Source organism: Hyaena hyaena, unplaced genomic scaffold, assembly GCF_003009895.1.
Source record: "Hyaena hyaena isolate Hyena2069 unplaced genomic scaffold, ASM300989v1 scaffold_10, whole genome shotgun sequence".
In the NCBI taxonomy this organism is placed as follows: domain Eukaryota; kingdom Metazoa; phylum Chordata; class Mammalia; order Carnivora; family Hyaenidae; genus Hyaena; species Hyaena hyaena.
In genome coordinates, this window is record NW_024080642.1 from 5,662,462 (window position 1) to 5,682,243 (window position 19,782).

The 19,782-nt window shown below is 53.7% G+C and overlaps 1 protein-coding gene across 3 annotated transcripts in view; it reads left to right on the forward strand.

Moving 5' to 3' along the window:
• Positions 1 to 19,782, forward strand: part of ABR (ABR activator of RhoGEF and GTPase) — a 179,704-nt gene that overhangs the window by 77,522 nt on the left and 82,400 nt on the right. For 2 of the 3 annotated variants that reach the window (XM_039252221.1, XM_039252227.1), the window contains exon 2: positions 6,416 to 6,600. In XM_039252221.1, the coding sequence (XP_039108152.1) occupies positions 6,416 to 6,600 (185 nt within the window). Of the gene's footprint in view, positions 1 to 6,415; positions 6,601 to 19,236; positions 19,257 to 19,782 lie in introns of those variants that run through there. The other variant, XM_039252242.1, reaches the window with a different exon arrangement.

Sequence of the window (19,782 nt, forward strand, 5' to 3'; positions counted from 1 at the left end):
CTTCTGCATCGAGCGGCATTATCTAGTTTAGCGATATTTGGCAATGATGTGGCTGGCAAGACCCCACAGCAAGTAACGGTCCAGATCAGCGGCCCCCAGTGGGTCCTGCCTAACGCTTCGCTTGGCTCGCGAGCCCTCAGTGTGCCGGTCTGTGCCGCTTCTCCAGTGCTATCTGCCATGTTGCTCTCCTGGTCGCTCGGTGTCGCAGCCGTGCTGGGCTGTCCCCTAGAGGGGCCTTGCTGTTTTACACGCTCTGCCTCTGCCAAGCCTCTTCTCATTGCCTAGAACTCTGCTCCCATCCCCATCCGCCTGGCAAGCACCCACACATCTTTCAAGATTCAATTAATAATATTAATAATAGCCACTAAGATTTATTGGGTGCTTACTATGTGCTAAGTGCTTCGCATGCATTATTCCAGTTAATCCTCAAAGCAGGCCTGGGCACTTAGCCCCTTCATCATCCTCTTTCACAGTCACTCGGTTAACCAGTGTCCATTTATGGGCGGCTGCACTGTGCCAGGCACTCTTCTGAGCACAGAGAGGTTAGGAAGTGATGGAGCCTGGATTGGAAGCTAGGCTGTGTGACCCTAGGGTCTTGCTCTCAGCCACAGTAATAAACCACCTCCCTTTGGGGCACCTGGGTGGCTCTGCTGGTTAAGCCTCGGTCTCTTGGTTTTGGCTCAGGTCATGATCTCATGGCGTGTGAGTTCAAGCCCTGCATCAGGCTCTGTGCTGACAGTGCTGAGCCTGCTTGGGGTTCTCTTTGTCCCTCTCCCTCTGCCCCTCCCCTGCTTGTGCACACTCACGCTCTCTCAAAATAAATAAATAAACCACGTCCCTTTGAGTACCACCTAAGCTTTTCCAGCTGTCCCCTAACCCACACTGTTGTCTCCTCCCTCCTCTCTGCCTCACCTGTGAGGTACTTTTATCATAGCACCTAGGATGTCTTATTGCTTATTGGACAGCCTTCTCCGCTGGCCTGGAAGGATATCACGCAGGAATGTGTTTGAAGAGGCAGAAAATCCAACATATAGGGGCTTATATTTTTCACTTAAATAAAAAGCAAGATGGACTATTTCTAGTGTGATTCAGTAGCTCAACAGCATCAAGGAAATGTCTGTGCTTAAGGCAAGAAGTACCTTTTTAATGATCCAAGCAAAGCCTTGCTGAGGCCCCATCATGCTTTACTTGGGTCTCATTGACCCGAATGATGTCGAATGGCCCCTCCTAGCTGCAAGAGAAGCAGAGAAAAGGAGTATCTTGCCTGGGACTGTGTCCTCTGCCACCTCGTATGAAACCTGTGTAGGTTAAGCAGGGGAGAAGGGAAGATGGATATTGGTTAGGAGACCAGCAGTATTTACGGTTCTAAACGGCAGAGATCATGTATTAATTTCTCCCAAATTCTTGGAATCTGAGGGCTTTATAATTGTTTTGTGCTGTTGCCTTGTATTTATCCTGTGCACATACAGACCCTTTTACTTTTTCAAACCTAGTATCATACTGTACATGCTGTTATTTCCCTTTTCACTTAAAAAGATGATATCCACCATCCATATAATTTTAATGGTTATGTAGGAGTCCATCTTGGAGAAATACCGTACTTTACTCAACCAGCTCCCTATAATTAATCATTTTGGTTGTTTTTAATATTTCACAATCATAAAGAACCCTGTGATTAATAACCTTGTAACCTTATTTGTAGATACACTTGTAATTAATTTCTTAGGACATAATCTAGGGTTATGTTGGGTTAATTGCTCTGCCAACAAATAAAGCTTTCCAAACCAGTTCCCAAACTGACTTTAGAAAAGCTGTGCCCGCCTGTGGTACATGCCCTCCAAGAGTTTCTTTTTTTTTAAGATTTAATTTTATTAAAAAAACTTTAATGTTTTTATTTATTTTTGAGAGTGAGACAGCATGAGCAGGGGAGGGGCAGAGAGAGGGTGAGACACAGAATCTAAAGCAGGCTCCAGGCCCTGAGCTGTCAGCACAGAGCCCGACATGGGGCTCAAACTCAAGAACTGAGAGATCATGACCTGAGCTGAAGTCGGACGCCCAACTGACTAAGCCACCCAGGCGCCCCTAAGATTTCATTTTTAAGTAATCTCTACATACAACAAACTCAAAACGCTAAGATCAAGAGTTGCACCTTCCACCACCTGAGCGAGACGTGCACCCCCATACCCTCCATGAATTTCTGATAGTACTTGCTCCCTGGCAACTCTGGGTATTTTTTTTTTTAAACCTTGCTGATTTGATAGAAAAATCGCAACACACACACACACACACACACACACACACACACAATCAATTTCCTTTGATTACAAGGGAGGCTAACATTTTATGTTTCTTATTTTTTTTTAAGTTTATTTATTTTGAGAGAGAGAAAGAGGGAGAGACAGAGCGAGAGGGAAGGAGAGAATCCCAAGCAGGTTCCACACTCTCAGTACAGAGCCCAGTGCGGGGCTTGAACTCGTGAACTCATGGATGCTTGGGGCACCTGGGTGGCTCAGTCGGTTAGGCTTCCGACGAGCTCAGGTCATGATCTCGTGGTTTGTGGGCTCGAGCCCCATGTCGGGCTCTGCGCTGACAGCCTGGAGCCTGCTTCGGATTCTGTGTCTCCCCCTCTCTCTGCCCCTCCCTGCTAACACTCTGTCTCTCTCAAAAATGAATAAACATTAAAAAACTTTTTTTTCTCAGGCTTAACCGACTGAGCCCTCCAGGCACCTCTCCATCTTGTTTTCTTTTGCACTTTGGAGTCAGTTGCAAACAGTAGTACACTTCACTGCAACAGTTAAGCATGGAAATCATTCGCTGGAGTTCAATATTTAGTGAAATGCACACATCTTATATGTATTTGATGGAGTTGGTGAAGGCATCAACTTGTGTACCCCAAATCCCTGTCAAGATACAAAACATCCATCACCCTAGAAAGTTCCCTGTGTCCCTTACAGTCAGCTGCTCTCTCTACCCCAGAGGTAACTGCTATCTTCTCTTTGTTTTCAACCACAGATTGGTTTTGTCTGTTCTAGAACTTCATGTAAGTGGAACCAGACAGGATGTGCTCCTTTGTCTGGCTTTCTTCACTCACCATAATGCTTGTAAGAGCTATTTCTGTTGTCCCGTGTATCAGCAGTTTGTCCCTTTTTAATGGCCTCTTATCTATTGTAAGGATATATAAGGAATACCCATTTTTAAGGGGTGGGCAGAGCAAGATTCCACAAAGGTGACTTAGAAGGAACAGTGAAAGTGGTAGGAAGAGCACTCAGACAAAATGTCAAGGAAAATCATCTGGATCAGTCAAATAATTAAATTTGACTACATATAACATAAAAACTAAATGATACTGGCTTCAATAACATAAGCATTTTTTTTCCCTCTCCTCTAAAACAAGTCTAGAGGTAGACAGTCCTGGAGTGCTATGGCAGTTCGTTGTGCCACCTCCAGCCCAGATTCCTAGCTTTCTCCTCAGTTATCTTTGGCGCTGGCTTCTAGCCTCAACGTCACCTCATTGGTTTAATATGGCTGCTGGAGCTCCAGCCATCCCATCTGCTTTCCAGACTGGCAATAGAAGGAGGAAACATGGGGGCAGAGGGGCATTGGCGTACCTTCTAGTTAAATCAGTCTTTTTTAGAAGCCTTCCTTGAGGTTTCACACATATCCACTTAAGATCTGGTTGGTTGGAACTTATTCACGTGGCCCACACCACTAGAGAAAGTAGTCTTTTAGCTAGCCACTGGGCACACTGCCACTCCAAATGTAATGATATTTCTGTTACCAGGAGGGGAAATGGATATTGACTGTTAGGAACCTGTTCTGCCTTCTCTCTTTAAGACCTAGTGGCCAAGCCATAGTCAACTCAGCCTTTCTGTCCACGGCCTCTTGTAAACCGAAGCCTGTGCTTGGTAGATTTCCATCCTCCTGAGTACCCGGGACTCCTTCCTTCTCTGAGGGTTGGTTTCTCTGTCTTTTCTATATCTTTTGTTTCCCTTTTCCTGGTAAGGGCTCTCCGGGGTCTCTGACCGACTTCCTGGGCTGTCAGGGTTTCACAGAGGGTGGAATGAAAGGACAAGCATCTAAGAACATTTGCAGAGAGCTCTGTATGCATTCTCTCCACTTCTGGGCCTCCCCCACTGCTATGGCTGGCACCCTTCCCTCCCCGCTTTGGTCAGCCTCCCCTGACGAGGAGAGCTGTGGAAGTAGATTTCTCTGGAAGATCTGTGAAGCTCAAAGGGGAAAGGATGGCATTTGCAGACAGACCTGGGTTCAGATCCTTGCTGGACAAATCTCTCTGAGACTCAGAGACGTTGTCTGCAAATGGGAGATGGTAAGACCAGCCTTCCAGATGCGGGTGGGTTGAGAGGATCAGGGGACGCGGGTCCCTGGCTGCCACTTGATAAGGCTGAACCATGCACATGTGAGGGAAGGTTACCAGAGACCTTCCCGCCTTGCCATGACCCAGGCAGCTCCCGATGGTGTGGTAGAGAGGCGAGTCATACCCCTTCCCTGTTGTTTCCCTCTGCCCCTTGGAAACAAATCGAGACTAACGGGCCTGGTCCTGTGACCCCTGGAAGTATAGGTCAGGGTACAGGAGGGTCAGCACAGCCTGCTGGAATCAGAACTGTTGGCCGGGTCAGGGTTCACCGTAGCTCAGACCCCAGCGACTGGGACTCCGGACACTAACAGGAGCCTCCTGGAGGAGAGATGGCAAGTTAACGTGATGTTCCGTTCCCTTCTGTGCTTCTCCAAAGTGGGTAGGTCTCCCTAGACAGCCGGGCCCCCTCCCAGTGCCAGACTCGGGCAGCATGGATGCTGTGACTTCTCTTCCTCCCTCCTGCCCCTGGAAGTAGAGTCGGCTCAGCGGCCGCCAGCCCTGTGCGTAGGCCCCGTGTGCTCTGGTCAGTGAGCCGTTTCCACGTGCAGGGCACACACACATTGCAGAGGCTGGATCCTGTGGCTCTTCGCATGCACGCCTGTTCTGGGAAAAAAAATAATAGTTTATGTTCTCTGACAGCTTAATGGGCCGTCAGTGCAGAGACTGGAGAGGAAGTCAGAGGGAGCAGGTGCAGCAGGGCTCGGGGAGCTGTCGGCTGCCAAAGGGCCAGATTGGACTGAGCATAGCTGTGGCCAGACGCCCTGGTGACCTGTTGACACCATTCTCAGGCTGCCGGCTGCCCTGGGGCTGGTATGTTGTGACAGTAGAGGAAGAGCCAGGGCCCCGTGGAGAATTTGGCTCAAGCCTGAGACCTGAGAGGGACAGCGCATTCCTCTGCTCATGCATTCGCTCCACGCACGTTTCCTGCGATCCTGCTGCATGTCGGCCCCTGGGTTCTGGGCACACAGCAGTGACTGAGGCACCCCGTTCCTGCCCCAGGCATGCAGGGACAAATGGGCAAGATGAACAGAGGCGCTAGAAGGCCACGTGCTGTGGTTCTGAGCTGGGACCCTAGGGAGAGCATCCCGGAAGAAGTGAGCTGGAGCAGACGATGGGACAAGGCCCAGCCCGGCGGGGGAGGGGCCGTGAGATGATGGCTGGTGCTGCTGCAGGGGAGACCCCACTGGTGGAGCTTGCGGGGCTTTGCGGGGTGCTGCCCTGTGCCCCCTCAGCCCGGCACGCCGTTCCCGGGAGGGGTGTCCGTGGGTGGGCTCTGCGGCCTGGTTGGTGCCGGCAGCACCAAGGGGGTTAACGGCAGCTCCACTTCCCTGCAGCCCTTTCTTCCCTCTTCTCCGAAGGGAGCCTCCATTGAAATTCTAGAAATAAGTGCCGACTTTGGAGTCTACTGTGAAACCATGTCCCTGCCAGGCCCCAGAGCCACCTTCTCGCCCACACTGTGCCAGCCGTGGGCTCCATCTTGCACAGGGGCCTCGTTCAGAGGAGCGAGGGCTCCCCAGTGCGGTGCCTCCACCCTCCACCCCGAAACCTGCTCTGCCCCCCATGCCAGGCATCGGCTCTGTGTACAAATGGTACCCAAGGAGGAGGGGCTCAGGAAGTGACATCGCTCGGCCCGCCCCCCCTCCCTATTCCCTATAAAAAGCAAAATGGTGACTCAGAGAGGAGAGTTGGCAGCGCCCTGCCTCCTGCTCCCACTGTGAATTTTTAGACTTGGAATTAGGCAGGAGGCAGAGGAAAGCGCGGCTCGAAATCCGCGACTGACATGCTCTTAAGCGAGTGGCAACAGTGGAGCCGCTCCTCCCCGACGCCCAGCAGCCCCTGAACTGCAGCCCCGGGACCTGCTGGCGCTCCCCAGCCCCTCTCGAGGCCCGGGGCCCCCGCGCAGCCCCCGCCTGGGCCTGGCCGTGCATGCTGCACCGGGGGGCATGGCAGCCGGGGGTCGCCGCCGGCGCCCACTGCGCTATCAGTCCCTAGCAGCCCTGGTGGAGGACTCTCAGTGGCCTTTCTTGTTCCTTGTCTCAGACTTCAGCTACGGGGCAGACGACTACGACGGAGAAGGGAATGAGGAGCAGAAGGGGCCCCCGGAGGGCTCGGAGACCATGCCGTACATCGACGAGTCGCCCACCATGTCGCCCCAGCTCAGTGCCCGTGGCCAGGGCGGCGGGGACAGCATCTCCCCCACCCCACCCGAGGGGCTGGCGCCTGGGGTAGGTACACCTGCTTTTCCTTCTGGGGTGGGCAAGAGGGGGTTATGGGGGACAGGGGGAGGCAGGCAGGGGTGTCACGGGCCAGGCTCTGCTTGGGATGCTGCTGGGGGAGCAGGGCTGGGGAGATGCGGACCTGGTGCCCTCGTCATCTCATCCCAGTCCTGGGCCCCTCTCAGACTAGGCTCCGCACCACCACCTGCTGCTCTCTCTGCCACCCCTGCACCTCTCTCTGCCTCCTCTACCAGCCATCTGCTTCCCCTGCCTTCTGGACACCCTCCCTTCCTCTCAGCGTTCTCTTCCAGCCCCTCTCTAGCAGGATGGGGCCTGGGGGAGGGAACGGGCCCTTCTCCCTGGGCCGGAGGTGCACACGTGACCTGTGGGCTGTAAACGCACAGATGCCGGCTCAGCAAAGCGAGGCTGGTCTCCGTGCTCCCTGTGGGGTGGAGCGAGCTGCTTCCATAACATTCCCTGAAGATCAAGGGCCCCCATGCTGCCCTCCTCTGTTGACTCTGGAAGGGAACTGGCCCTAATGGTGTCCTCCTCTCCTCCTGTCGACTGATGAGAGCTCTGATCCAAAGAGAAGCATCTTACAAGGAATATTAAGTATGTGCTTTGAGACAGGCCGGGAGGTTAGCAGTGCTTGTAATGAATGCTGTTCCTGGCCGCAGGGACCAGCGGTGTCTGGGCCCAGCTTGTATGCGTGCACCTGAGACACATGAGCAGGCAAGACAGAGGGGTTCCTGGGGGCCGCTTTTCTGGAGTTGGGGAGAATCAAAGCCCTTCCTCCATTGGGGGGCTGGGGCTTGGAGTGCCTGGCCCTGCTTGGTAGAGGGCTTGTCCAGATGTGTTCTGTGGGGAACCCCTTTCCTCCTTCTAATACCTCCGAGGGGCAGTCACTGAGATGCTGTGAGATACTCGTTCCCCTCCAGAAGGGCCCGGCAATCTCCGCGCCACAGGAGGGCTGCCTGGACTCTACCATTTCTGGAGAGCCCCCTGCTTCTTTCCCTCCGAGGCTCCTTGGCCACCTTCCACCTCTCCTCAGAGCTCTCACCCCCTCTTCACACACCGGGGTGGCTGTTATAGCCTTTGGCAACAAGGGCCTTGGCAACCGGCTTCCCACTTGGGGGAAGCCACATTGTTGCCATGGCAACAGAGGCTGAGGGAGAGCTTCGTGGCTGCCAGGCAGGCAAGTTTGGAAACGGATGGTGGGGGCAGGTGGGAGGTGGAGGGGACGGGTGAGGTTCAGGACCCCCACAGCTGGCATTCCGGGGCGTTGCCCAGTCATCCTACGGAACGTGAGAGTCCACCATCTTGGACATGCAGGGCAGGGTTTTTGCTAGTGATGGACAGAGTATTCTGGGGCGTGAACTGAGGCCAACCAGGGGAAACAAGACTAAAACTCTTGCTTCCCATCTCTGCCTTCAGGTCTCTGGCCAAACAGAGCTCAGAGGCCCCCTGGAGGACTCAGCTGCTACTCCATGTGAGCAGGTGAGGGGAGATTCACTGTAGGAGCCACCCCAGAGCCAAGAATGCTGGCTGAGAGTCGAGAACGTGTGGCCAAACAGAGCTGCTTGCTGACAAGCCAAGTGCCTCTGCCATTTTCTTCCCCCCTCATTCCCTCCCCCCACCCTCCCCGCCTTCCTCCTTGCGTCCTGCCCTGTTCCTTCCCTCGTCACATGACCACCTCAGTGGCGCGTTTGCCCATCGATGTTTAGATTCCTTGGTGAAAGGTACTGATGGGTTTTTTTTTTCAGTGAAACAGGTCAGGGGCACAACAGGAGACCCCCTCCTGCCTGGAGCTCTGAGGCTTTGGGCCAGTGACTTTCCTCACTTTGTCGCTGCCCATTTTGTTTGCTGGCTCATGAGTGACTAACTTGGCTTTTTTGAGGACTTTGAAATCCAGAGATGCTACAGTGAGAACTGACTAAAGTGCTTGGGAACCCCGGAATTTATTTTTTTACACCATTGGCTAGAAGTGATGCCAGATAAGGGTGGGGGGCATTTATCCAACTTGGAGATCCTGGTGACGATTCCAGTCTGATGAACCCCCTCTTCCTGCCCACCTTCCTTCCTGGAGTTAGTTGCATTTCTGCCCTTTCCTCTGGGTCACTGGCGCCATCTAGTGGACTCTGCAAGTATTGCTGTTTACGTTGGGGTACCGCAGAGAGTTGACACACCCCTTCCTGAGTACTTGGGCGCTATTTTGGTTTACAAACCAAACAAAGCAGAAAACCAAGGTTTTTGCTACTTGGCTGTGTTCATTTGGCTAGGCAGGTCCCCTCCCTGCCAGGCTTCCTGTTGGGGCCTTGGGAACCAAGGGGACTTTTGGACCAAATCAGACAATTGTTCTAAGTATTCAGATGTCTGGCCTCTGGCAGCGGGGCATGTCACACCCCTATATGCAGCCAACCTGTGCCAGGAAGCCTAAGGTTTGGTCTTTGTATTTGGTCAGGGTCCTCCAGAGAAAAAGAACCAAAGGGATGGCTATCTATATCTGTAGAGAGGTTTATTATTTTTTTTAATGCTTATTCATTTTTGAGAGAGACAGACACAGAGAATGAGCCGGGAGGAGCAGAGAGAGAGGGAGACACAGAATCTGAAGCAGCCTCAGGTTCCGAGCTGTCAGCACAGAGCCTGACGTGGGGCTTGAACTCACAAACCGTGAAATCATGACCTGAGCCGAAGTTGGACACTTAACCAACTGAGCCACCCAGGCGCGCCCCTCTGTAGAGAGATTTTTGATAAGGAATCGGTGCACTTGATTATGGAGGGCAAGAAGTACCAAGATCTATAGTCCGCAAGCTGGACACCCAGGAATGATGTATTGTTTCAGGTTGGGCCTGAAGGCCTGAGGACCAGCAGAGCCAAATGGTGTGAGTTCTAGTCTGAAAGCCAGCAGGCTCAAAATCCAAGAAGGGCCAGTGTTCCAGTGTGAGGCTAAAGCCTGGAAGAGACTTATGTCTCAGCTTGACTGGCAGGAAGAGTTCCCTTTTATTAGGCCTTTTTGTTCTATTTGGGTCTTCAGCTGATTAGATGAGGCCCACCACCCATATCAGGGAGAGGGGCTGCTATACTGAGTCACCTGATGCAAATGTTAACCTCACTCAGAAATGCCCTCACCGACACACTCAGAATAATTTTGACTGAATGTCTGGGTACAGGTGGCCCAGTCAGGTTGACACATAAATGTAACAATCTTGGCAGTCTCACTCCACCAGCAGCCCAGAGAACGGAAGGAGCATGAGCTTTGGCTAGATGAACACTTGCTGCTCTCTAGCTGTAAGGCCGTGGATGAGTGCCCTGACCCTCCTGAGCCTCACTTTCCTCATCTCGAAATAGGACCAGCTGCCTGAAGGGTGGCCGAGGGGAGACTGGGATGGCTCGGGTTAAAGCCTGCCGCACTGGGTCTGGCTCACTGTGGGTGCTTGGGGACTGGCACCCGCAAGACTTTTCTCGCCAGAGCCCAGACTGTTGCAACGGCCTGGTCTAATGCCTATTTGCTAGACAAGAACCGACTCCGCTTTTTGTTTTTTGTTTTTTTTTTTTTATGTTTTTATTTATTTCTAGGAGAGAGAGAGAGAGACAGCATGAGCAGGGGAGGGTCAGAGAGAGAGGGAGTCACAGACTGAAACAGGCTACAGGCTCTGAGCTGGCAGTCAGCACAGAGCCCGACGCGGGGCTCGAACCCACGAACCGCGAGATCATGACCTAAGCGAAAGTCGGACGCTTAACCGACTAGGCCACCCAGGCGCCCCGCGACTCCGCTTTTTGGAACCTTCTTTCTGGGGTTGGATCAGGTCCTGCCAGGTATGGTCAGCCGGGGGGCAGCCAGGCTTCTTGATGTCCCCTCCTCCTCACTCCCCAACCCGCCCCCTGCAGCCTTGTTCTGTGGCTCTCAGTCTTCGGTGTGCTTCCGCCGCACCGCCCACTAGGCATTAGGGGGAAACCTCAAGCCCTGCCCTGCAGACTCTTCACTCTCCTCAAGCCCAGGCTGAGTGAGAGTCTTAGTAGGGCCAGGGCCTCATATCGTGGTGGCTCGATTTAACTGAGAGTGCCTGAGTTCACCTGGGGAAGAAGGCAGGGCAGGGACTCTTGATCTCGGCTGCCAAGTTGGGGTCCACATTCCTCTGCCAGGACCGTGGTCTCACAGAAAGGCTTGCTCCCCACAAGCCAGAGGCTCCTCTGGCTCCCCTCTTGGAAGACGCAGTGAAAAGTGGAAACCAGGCAGAGAAAAGATCTGGGCATTGTCACTTCCTAGCTGTGTGACCTGAGGGATGCCACTCTCCCTGTCTGGCTCCAGTTTTCTCATCTGTAAAGGGAAGATACTGAGAATTTCCTCCCTCCTGACCGCACACCCCGTCGTGAGGTTTCCACGAGCCAGCGTCAGGCAGGCCGCTTTGCAAATTGTAGCGTCTGTACCCATGTCGGTGGGACTGCTCAGTGTCGAACTCACTCTGTAGTTCCTGTGGTATCCAGACGCAGGTCAAAGGTACCTAATGAAAGGGCGAATTGAGAGGTTCAGACTTTAGCCAGCAGGAGAATCCAAAGTAAGGGTGGGGGGGCGTTGAAATGATCACTGTTGTCCTTCTCATCCCCCCCCCACCCCATAATCACAGCTGCTTGGACTTTCACGGAGCCTTTTACACGGGTTGCCTCATTTAGGGCTCCCAGATCCCTATGAAGTCGGTGCAGTGATCATCATTTTACAGGTGAGGAAACAAGCTGACAGCGGTGACATAATTCACCCAAGGCTAGCCAGTGGGCCAGAGACTTGTGTAAACTCGGGTCTCTTTGATGCCAGAACCTGTGCTGTGCTACCAAGTCTGCTCAGACACCACCTCCTTTGTGAAGCTTTCAACAGCCCTTCGCTGAGCCCTTTGCTCTTTGGGAATAGTGTAGCGTTACTTGTGGCACAGGTCTGCCGTGCCGGGAGCCCCAATCCCTGGTCATCTCCATGGCCCCCCTCAGCAGCTCCTGGCACCTGGGGGTCCTCGTCTGCTGTTTGTGGAATTGAACTGAGTAGCACCGAGTGGCCAAGGAGTCAGACGCAGTCTCAGGGTATGAAGCTCGGACAAATCGCTGCTCCCTCTTTCCTTCCTCAGTCCCTTCCGAAGGCTGGATTTTGGGATTTGAGGTTGCTTCCAGGTGAATGGAGAAGCCACGTGGAGAGCCAGAGCATGTGAGATTGTGTCCCAGTCTGGTGCCTCTGGACGGTGTTAGAGGCCTGGGTTGGGAGGGCGAGCCGCTGCCATGGTCTTTACTCCTCTCAGGAGTTTCCATCTTCCAGTGGAATCTGAGACAGACTCTCTCTCCTCAAGTTGCCAGCCTCCTGTCTCAGCAGCCTTGCTGGATCCTTTCTGGATGTTTGGGACCCACCCCTATCCTGTGGTGAGCTCGAAGCCCACGGGCTTCATTGCCTCCTAACTCCTCCCCTCACTGGGTGAGCCCTCACCGCACTTGTAGGTGAAGAAACTAAGGCTCAGGGGGCTTCCTTGGCTTGTCTGGGTGGACAAGGAGGTAGGTAGGATGTCGGGAGACATAGCGCCCTGGTTGCAACCTCAGCCCCCTCCACAGCAGGTCCTCTCTGGCCCATGCCCTCTGCCCACCTGGCTCGGATCTGGCCTTCCGTGGTTGCCCACGCTGGGCTGACCCGGAGCATCCCTGTCGCTCTCACAGCCTGTTTGCGTCCGCCCCTCCCCGCCAGTGTGCTGGGATCAGAGTTCCGTAATGGATTTCACATCTGCCCGCCCCGTAAGGCTTCTTCCAAAGTGACGTTTATTCAGTGAGGGGATGCTGAGCCCCGGCAGGTCCCGGGCACTGTGGCTATGAGGGTGAGCTCAGCCAGGCCCATTCTCTGCACTTGAGGCCCTGGAGTCTCGGCAGGTGGGGCAGCGAGGTTGACTGACCTACACGTCATCACACCGGCTGGGGTGAAACTGCGTGCGAAGAGAGCGCTCTGCAAGCCCCGCCCCTGAGAACGTGCTCTAGCGAGGCATTCGTCCTCTCAAAGGCGAGGGCGGGGCGGTTGTGCTCCGCCCCTGCTCTGCCCCTGCGCAGTAGGGCGGAGAGCCTCCCTGCCAGCAGGCTGGGCCTTGCCCCACGGACCGTTTTCCATCATTGTCACCCAGTTTCTCCACTAGTGGGTGCCGGCGCTTTCTTTCACAGGGATGATGCACTGCTGAGCCTTCCACCCTCAGGGTTACTGACTGCTTGCTTCTGTCTGGAGAGTCCCCGGACCCCTCACCATCCTGCCCGTGTGGCGGAAGGAAGAGAACGCATAGAAACACTTCCAGAGGGGCCCCTGGGTGGCTCAGTCAGTTCAGCATCCGACTCTTGATTTTGCCTCAGGTCATGATCCCAGAGTCCTAGGATCGAGCGCCACGTTGGACTCCGTGCTGAGCGTGGAGCCTGCTTGGGATTCTCTTTCTCTCTCTCTCTCTTTCTCTCTCTCTCGCTCTCTCTCCCTCCCCCTCTGGCCTTCCCTCCCTCCCATGCTCTCTCTCCCTCTCTAAATTAAAAGAAAAAAGAAGAGAAACACTTCCATAGCACTTAGGAAGTGGAGGCACTCGTACAGCACTTTTTTTTTCCCTAGGAGGAGGGAGAGAGAGAGAGAGAGACAGCGTGAGCAGGGGAGGGTCAGAGAGAGAGGGAGGATACAGACTCTGAAATAGGCTCCAGGCTCCTAGCTGGCAGTCAGCACAGAGCCAGAAGCGGGGCTCGAACCCACGAACCGCGAGATCAGGACCTAAGCGAAAGTCGGACGCTTAATCGACTAAGCCACCCAGGAGCCCCTCCTACAGCACTTTCTAGGCATTAACTTACTTAGCCCTCACCATGACCTTGTGAGCAAGGCACCATTACTGCCCTGTTTCACAGACGTGGAAACTCAGGTGCAAAGAGGTTACACAACCCGCCTAAGGTCCCACACCCAGTGAGTGGGTACCTCTCTGCTACCTTTCCAGACAAGGCCCTCAGTGCCTTTCTTTTACCTCTTTCTGGCTGTGTGGCTTTGGGCAACTTGTTGAGACTTGGTACCCTCAGTTGAAAACGAGGATAAACACCTCCTATCTGGAAGGGCTGCCGCGAAAACCAAGTGACATAGTAACTATGAGAACACCTCATTCTGCCTGTGCTACTCAGAGGACCAGTTCCAGAGGGGATAGTTGAATTTTAATCTCTCCTGGGACGTGAACCCAGTTCTACGTGAGTCCCTGGCTCTGGCTGCCCTCGGACCCACCTGACCCTGCTAGCCCCCAGCGGCATCCTGGCCTGGTGAGGGGCCCTCAGAGGGCACCGTCAGGGAGGATCCAAGGCAAAGAGGGGCACACAGAAGAGAGCCCAGGGGCTGGAAGGAGGTTAGACTTGTCTTGGGCCATTTCTCACTTGGCCACAACCTGCCTTCACTCCACCCTGGCCCCCACTGCGAGGGTGTTCCCCTTATGCCCACCTTCCTGGACACCACCCCCCTGCCAGGGGATTGTGAGCTAAGGAAGGAGGGAAGTGCTGGGAAATTGAGATAAAGCTACACTTGGCCCACTGCATTTGGCGCCGGGGGCGGGGGGGTACTCACCCCTCCTTCCCCCTTAGCCTGCTTCCTTTCGGAGGACTGTGATCCCTTTGGCCCTAGGCACCCATATCATGTGACCAGTTTCCATAGGAATCATCCATCCAACCTCAACCCCTTGACTTATCTTCTTGAGAGATTGTAAGCTTCCATTTGCTTACCTGTAAGCTTTGGATTTGCCCTGTAAGCTTCCATTTCTACTCACTAAGTATTTTCTGAGCACCCACGTTTTGCAAGATATTGTTCTAACTGCTGTGGGGAATTAGCATGAACAGGGGTTACCCCAACCCCCTCTCATACACACACACACACACACACACACACACACACTCCCTCTATTTCAAGGCCATCTGTGCAACAGCCTGGAAAGATGTACAGCGTCCGAAGGGAGGAGTCATGTGACCTCAGGTGGGGCAACCAGGGTGGGGAGCATGTAGGAGGCAGCCTCAGATATAGGTAGTGTTCTTTCTGCCTGGGCACTGGTCAGGAGGAACATTCTAGATAAAGAGGCCTGTGTAAGTTCTGAAATGTGGGAAACTCTCTGGAGGTTTGAGAAAAGGAGAATGGTCTGGTGTGGCCGGGCACTGGGTTCATTGGAAGAGGTGGGAGGCGAGGCTGGGAGTGAGGTGGGGCTCCCCGCTTCTGTGCCCCACACCCCACCAGCACTCCAAGCAAAGGAGGATAGCCTGTGCCTGTTAAGGGCTGACACTCGCCAGGCACTGCCCTGCGTGGACTAGTCCTCACTGCAACCCTGGAGTTGGTGTTATGATTACCCCCCATTTTACAGATGAGGAAACTGAGGCCCAGCATGTTTGAATGACTTGCCCAGGGTCACACAAATGTCGAGGCAGAGGGGAGATTCGAATCCGGAATCTAGGGGAGTTCTTTTTGATTTTGTTTTTGTTTTACTGTATAAATAGTGCCATGTACTGGCTCAAACCCAACATTTGCTTCATCAAATTAAATTCTATATATGATTTTTGGAGTATATAGAATTTTTACCTTCCCTTCTCTGGACTTCTATAACCAGAGAAGGGAAGGCAGAGGGAGGAAGGTATCAGGAATATGATGAATCTCATTCCATCTGTGGCTGTAGCCGGCTCTGCTTGCTCCTGGCACTGGCCCTCTGGCGTCAGTTCTTATTGGCCTCCAGCAAACCTGGAGGTGGGGCTTGCGCCCCTGATTGTCAGAGAGGAGGGGGAAGGGGCTTCAAGCCCAGGACATGCCTGGAGGTGAGAATGTGCCGGCCTTTCAGAGGTTGTCATCAACACTTGGATGGATTGGTTGAGTCACCAGCAAGGGCCCCACTGCCCTTGTTTGGGCCGATTTGGTGGCTTCCTGCTGGGCACGGAGTGAGCAATGTTTTAGAAAGGCACGGAGTGAGCAATGTTTTAGAAAGAATAATCTGATGTCAGTGGGAGGGATGACCATTGAACAATGGTCCTATCATTCCCTGCTTAAAGCCCTTCAGTGCCCTCCCCTCTCTCCTTATGGTATGGTCTCCAACCCTCAGCAATGCCTCCAAGACCCTGCTCCATCTGACCACTTGGCATATAATAGCTGCTCAGTAAATATCCTTGACTGATTGAATGAACACTCGCTACCCGACTGAATTCTTTTCATTGTGCCTCCCCCAGTCCTGTCTGCCCTCCTCCGCCTCCCCCACTGCATGGCCAGCCCCTGTTCACTTTGAGGGATGAGTTTCAGCATGACATCCCGCAGAGAACCTTCTGCGGCTAACACCCCCCCCCGCCCCCTGGCATCAACTGTCTCGTGCTCTCTGTGCCATGGAGAGAGCCGCCGCTCACTCTACTTTCCCAGCCAGAGCACTCACCACACTTCTTTTTTAAACTTCTTTATTTTCCCTGATTACCTCACTGAAAACTCAGACTTTACAGAAACATGTAATGTAGAAAGTGAAAGCCTCCCAAAGTGCCATCCTCCAGACAGAACTTCTGTTAAGAGACGGTTGTGTACTTCTCCTTATTTTACCATGTGACACGCCTGCATGTCCCCTCCATGTGACACATGTACCATAACTCACTTAGCCATCCCCTTCTGCTGGGCACTGGGGCTGTTTCTGGCCTTGCGCTGCAGTGAATGTCGTACACAGATCTTCGCGCCCTTGTAGAAATGTTCTTGCGGAAAAAGCCCTTAAAGTGGAGTTGCTGCCTCAGAGGGTGTGAGCATTTAATATCACGTAGACATTTCCGCGTTCCCCTTCCCGGGAGGGTTGTACCTCAGCCCCCTGGTTCTGAGATTGTGCCCCTCTCCTGGCACTGCCATGGCTCACAGTGGCCAGTCTGTCCCCAAGGCGGTCAGCTCCGAGGTGGTAGATCTAGCATCCCGTTTGTGGGTGTGATACAAATGCCCAGTGCAGAGTAGGCAGTTAACAGATACTTACTGATATAGGGGCTCAGAGAATGAGGGATGGAGAATGAGTGTAAGGGAAGGCAGTAGGGTTTGGGGAGAGGAGACTGTCGGTGGCTTTGAGAGCGTGGGCTTGGCAAGTGTCAGAAATCTCGGTGCTCCTCGCCCTCTGCAGCATGGTTCCAGCTCACATCTCCAAGTTCACCTCCTGCCCGTTTTTCTATTCTCTTCTCCATCTGTGTTTGCTTACAGAAAGTTCTCCTTTTTGGCCTCCCACCCTTTGCCTGCAAACTCTTCCCCTTTTCTTTTTTTTCTTTTTTTAATGTTTATATATTTTTGAGAGAGAGAGAGAGCGGGAGAGAAGCAGCATGAGTGGGGGAGGGGCAGAGAGAGAGGGAGACACAGAATCCGAAGCAGGCTCCAGGGGCTCAAACCCACAAACTGTGCGATCAAGACCTGAGCCGAAGTCAGTCACTCAACAAACTGAGCCACCCAGGCGCCCCCCAACTCATCCCCTTTTCCAGATGCTGCTTGGAAGCCACTCTTCTGTGAAGCTTTTCCTCTGAAGCAGGGATAGTATCTTTGTCCTATGTCCCCACTGTGCTGATTGTTCCTGTGTCCTTCACTTCATATAGGTTGAGAGCACTCTAATGGCTATGTCTCCCAGATTTGTGTTTGTAACGCCAAGCCTTCTCTGGGTATGAAGGGACAAACGAGGGAGCAGATAGATGGACAGGCAAGATCAGGACTCAAAATGGAACATTATTCTGACCGTGCAGGGGTGAGATGATGCAAACTTTGGTCGGGGTGGTGGCTTTTAAAAAAAAAAAGGGAAAAAAAAGGAAGAACGAAGGGGACTCGGTAAAAGGGATGTGGGGCCCGAGGGAAGAAAGAGTCGCAAGATGGTGGCCCTGCCACAGAAGTGGAGAAGCCAGAAGGGGAAGCTGGCATGGGAGTGGGGGGCACTTGGTGTGGGTGGGTGGAGTTAACAGGCTGTTGGTGGGACTTCTGAGAGAGACCTAGCTGCAGGCAGGGATGTCATGCTTGGAGCTGAGCAAGATGCCGGGGTGCAAATGGTGATGGGCCGCCATCGGCCTGGAAGTAGGAAGGGAAGACTTCTTCGGGGGTGGAGAGCAGCGGGCTGAGGCAGGGGTCCTGAATGGGCGATGCCGTGTTCAAGGAGGCAGGAGTAAGGAGGGCCCCCCGAAACCGGAGCGGTCAGAGCAGCACCAGCATGCTCATGGGAGCTGCAGGATTTGAGGAAGTCCAGGCTGCGGAGGCCCAGGAGTAGGAGAGGGGGGCCTCTGACTTTGGGATACGGCAGTTAAGGGGCCTTCGGAGCAGGCGGCTTCCTGGAGAGGAGGAGCGGGAGCCAGGCCGAAACAGCAGAGTATGGAGGGTGCAGGGAGGAAGCGCAGGTCCAGGGCTGGCTCAGGGCATTCTCAGGGGAAAGGGAGGGGGCATTGCTGGGACTTGTGAGTCACTTCCCCCCCAGGGGGAGGACTGAGGGCCTCTGAGTGGTGCCTGTGTGCCCGATGGAGATGGAAGGGCATTCTAGTTACTCACTGGAATTTCCAACCAGCTGGGGTGGGGTGGAGCAGAGATGCCTTGGATGTTTAGGGAGCAGCTTGGGAGAGGTTTCAGGGTTTGGGGAAGAAATGGGTGTTGATCCAGCTAGGCTGGTTAGGGGCATGGAGAATGAAGACCGGCATACTCCAAGAGACTTCTGGGGGCGCTTCCCCCCCTTGGGTGGGGGAAGGGACACAGGAGGGGCCCTTGGGCTTTCAGGTCCTTCTCCCATTCCACCTGTATGTCTGAGCCGTGGGTCAGTCCTGCCATGCACTTGAAGCTCGTGGGGTGCGAGACAAAAACTGTGGCATAGAGCCCTGGGCTGGCACACTTGTGCCCTGGGGAATGCCAGGCCTGGTTGTTCCCAAGCACTGGGAACAGCCTCACCCACCCAAACCAAATGAGGAATTGTGGCTGAAAGAGCCCTTCAGATGTGTTCTGGCTATTTATAACCCAGCCAGGGCAGGGACAGGGGGAAAACCCAGGGACTGAGGGAGGGGGCGGGCTGTAAGGTGGGGTGTGCCTCTGTGAAACCTGTCAGCCTTGAGGCCCCATAGAGCCTCCTACCCCAAATCCCTCAGTCTGTATTTCAGCTTTGGTGACAGTGGTGTCAGTGGTGAGGACAGCTTCTGTGCTCTGGCAAATGGCATAAGCCTCGTTTTGAGCTCAGAGCTTCCACAGACTTCTTTGGGGATTTGGGATTAGAAACTGTTTCCAGTCTCCTTTTCCCTTCCTCTCTCCTCAACCCTCCATCCAGCTGGGAGGCTCAGCCAGGGGCCCTGTTCTCAGCTGAAGTGCTCAGTGGAAAGGAGAGGTAATGACACTAGGTGGATCCAACATGGTGCACACTTGACATTCCTTTGGAACTCATTTCCCCACCGTGGCCATTACCACCCGACGGGATATGACATGTGCTCAAGGAGGCTGGTGGTAGATATGCGCACGGATGGACAGCTCAGACACTGCATCATTAAGAGCATGTGTATGAGGAGAAAGCCATGGGAATCCCTGGCTGGAGACATTGCTGGGGGGCTGGTGGGAGATTGAGGAGGGTGGCTGGGTGGGGCTGAAGCTTCAGGGCTCACCACCCAGACCCCTGAATTTTTCACTTGATCTACGTGGGTGATGGCACCAATGACGCAGGTTTACAAAGGTAAGTGTTGTGTTGATGGTATGTGAGGCTGAATTGGATTCCAAGATACCAGGTCCAATGAGGAAACGGGCAGAGGGGATATTCAGGGAACACGCCCCCCCCCCACCCCTTTCCCTAACTGCACAACTCCCAACTCCCTCAAAGAAACAACCAGCTGCAAGAAGGCAGCCACCTTGTCTTGGGCCCAATTCAGTTCACAGATGTGTTTTATTTAGACCGCGCCATGTTTTGTTTTGATGTAATTTATCCGCCATCATTTTAAAATTGAGAGATACCGGAGCGCCTGGGTGGCTCAGTTGGTTAAGCGTCCAACTTCGGCTCAGCTCATGATCTCATGGCTGGTGAGTTTAAGCCCTGAGTCGGGCTCTGTGCCGACGGCTCAGAGCCTACAGTGTGTTTCAGATTCTGTGTCTCCCTCTCTGTCTGCCCCTGCTCCTCTGTGTGTGCCTCTCTCTCAAAAAATAAACATAAATTTTTTTAAATAGAATTGAGAGCTATCACCTAAGAATCCAAATTTCCAGGTTGA